The sequence below is a fragment of the Austrofundulus limnaeus genome, unplaced genomic scaffold, assembly GCF_001266775.1.
Source record: "Austrofundulus limnaeus strain Quisiro unplaced genomic scaffold, Austrofundulus_limnaeus-1.0 Scaffold1075, whole genome shotgun sequence".
Lineage (NCBI taxonomy): Eukaryota > Metazoa > Chordata > Actinopteri > Cyprinodontiformes > Rivulidae > Austrofundulus > Austrofundulus limnaeus.
The window spans coordinates 69,342-71,300 of NW_013953477.1; the positions used below are offsets into that span (position 1 = coordinate 69,342).

At 45.3% G+C, this 1,959-nt stretch overlaps 2 protein-coding genes across 3 annotated transcripts in view; both read left to right on the forward strand.

Annotated features, from left to right (window-relative positions):
- LOC106534023 (zinc finger CCHC domain-containing protein 18) lies at nucleotides 1–1,430 on the forward strand (the record flags this gene model as incomplete). The annotated part of the gene is given in 1 exon segment (XM_014030525.1): nucleotides 1–1,430. A coding segment is annotated over 1 exon segment (1,404 nt), but the record flags the coding sequence as incomplete, so codon positions are not given.
- Nucleotides 1–1,959, forward strand: part of LOC106534024 (synaptic vesicle glycoprotein 2C) — a gene marked incomplete at its 3' end in the record, with an annotated part of 85,696 nt that overhangs the window by 69,227 nt on the left and 14,510 nt on the right.

The window sequence follows — 1,959 nt, forward strand, 5'->3', positions numbered from 1 at the left end:
GTTAAATCACTCAGTGGTGCATACGCTACTGAAGTTGGAAGCAATGTCACTAAGACATATTTAGCTGAGCTCAAGGAACTAGCTAAACTGAGTGGCAAGGATTATGGTGAAGTGTTAAAAGAAATGATGTCTCAAATTGGAGATGATGTTGAAGCCATGCGACCCACATCTGAAGAGTCTCCTTACAGAAATGTTGAGACCACTGTTTCTTCACCTCCCTACCCTAAAGAGCAACAGACACACAGCTCATTCCCAGATGAAACACCAGGTGGGAATGGTACAGCTGATCATGTTCAGACCAGTAATGAAAAGAGAGCACCATCCCTTTCATTAAATGAGATTAACCCACCTGATATCCAGAAAGTCGTGGTTGAGCATATTGTACGAAGACAGGATGTTGTCCCACACATGCAGTCCCAGGTGAGACTTKGCTCCTTCTCTGGAAGATCTCCCAGACCTAATAATGAAACTGACTATGACACCTGGCGCACACATATTGAGTTGCTTCAAAGTGATCCTAGCATGTCTCCTCTACAAATATCCAGAAAGATCCTTGAGAGCCTGCTCCCACCAGCAGCTGATGTAGTCAGGGGCTTACGGCCGGACTCACTCCCTGTGGCTTACCTGCAGCTCCTAGACTCCGCGTTTGGTACGGTGGAGGATGGGGAAGAGCTTTTTGCCCAATTTCTGAACACCCTCCAAGATCCAGGTGAGAAACCCTCTGCTTACCTTCATCGACTTCAGCTAGCATTGAACCGAGCTACACAAAGAGGTGGAGTTCCCTGTGAAGAAGTAGACAAGCATCTTCTTAAGCAGTTCTGCAGGGGCTGTTGGGATAACACCCTGCTCAGTGTCCTGCAGCTTGAACAAAGGAAGAGCAACCCACCTCAATTCTCCGATCTTTTGCTAATGATTCGGTCTGAAGAAGATCGACAACAAGCAAAAAGCAGTCGTATGAAAAAACACATCGGTACCACAAAGCAGAGAGCTCAATTGCAGTTCCATAGTGCTCACTCAATGGGATTTGAAGAAAAGAATGAGAGCAGTGTCAATGCCATTGAGGATCTGAGAAAGCAGGTGGCTAGTTTACAAAGCCAATTAACTACTTTCATGTCACAGAAAAAAACAAAGGGAGCTGGCAGCAAGGAAGCTACAAGGAAGGCTCAGAGCAGAATGTCAAATTCGGTTGATACAGGTGTGGAAAAGCAAAGACAAACAAACAAAGTACAGACATACAAACCTAAACCTTGGTACTGCTTCAACTGTGGTGAGGATGGGCATATTGCCCCATGCTGCACTGACCCTGCCAACCCCATCTTAGTGGCAGAAAAGAAGAAGCAGTTAGAGGAGAAACAGCGCCAATGGGAATCTAAAAGGAGTGTTAACTTGCCTTTAAACTGTTAGCGGTCCCTGTTGTGGGACAAACAGGGGCCGAGGAGAGTCAGCAATGTCCCTCAGATGTAAACAAGGAACCCAAAACCTCTATCAAGGCTAACAAAGCTGGAACGACTGGTAAGCCTGCAGAAAATGTCAAAGCTCAAACATGCTCTAGCTTTCAGCATTCAAAGCAAAACCAACCCTTCCAAGTTCCCAAACAGCTGGTTGGCCTCAAAAGCACAGCTCAAATAACTGTAGAAGGGAAGGAGGTTAGCTGCCTTCTTGACTCAGGCTCACAAGTTACAACTGTGCCTGAGTCATTTTACAGACAGCACCTTTCAGAAAAAAAAATTAAGCCCCTGCATGACCTCTTAGAGGTGGAATGTGCAAATGGCCAGCTAGTGCCTTATTTTGGCTACATAGAAATTGCCATAATCTTCCCAAAGGACTTTATAGGAGTTCCAATAGATGTAACAACGCTTGCTCTGGTTGTACCTGATACCTCACAATCCTCCATACTCATAGGCACAAACACCTTAGATGTATTGTTTGACATCTACTCAGAGACTGAAAAGACTCAAT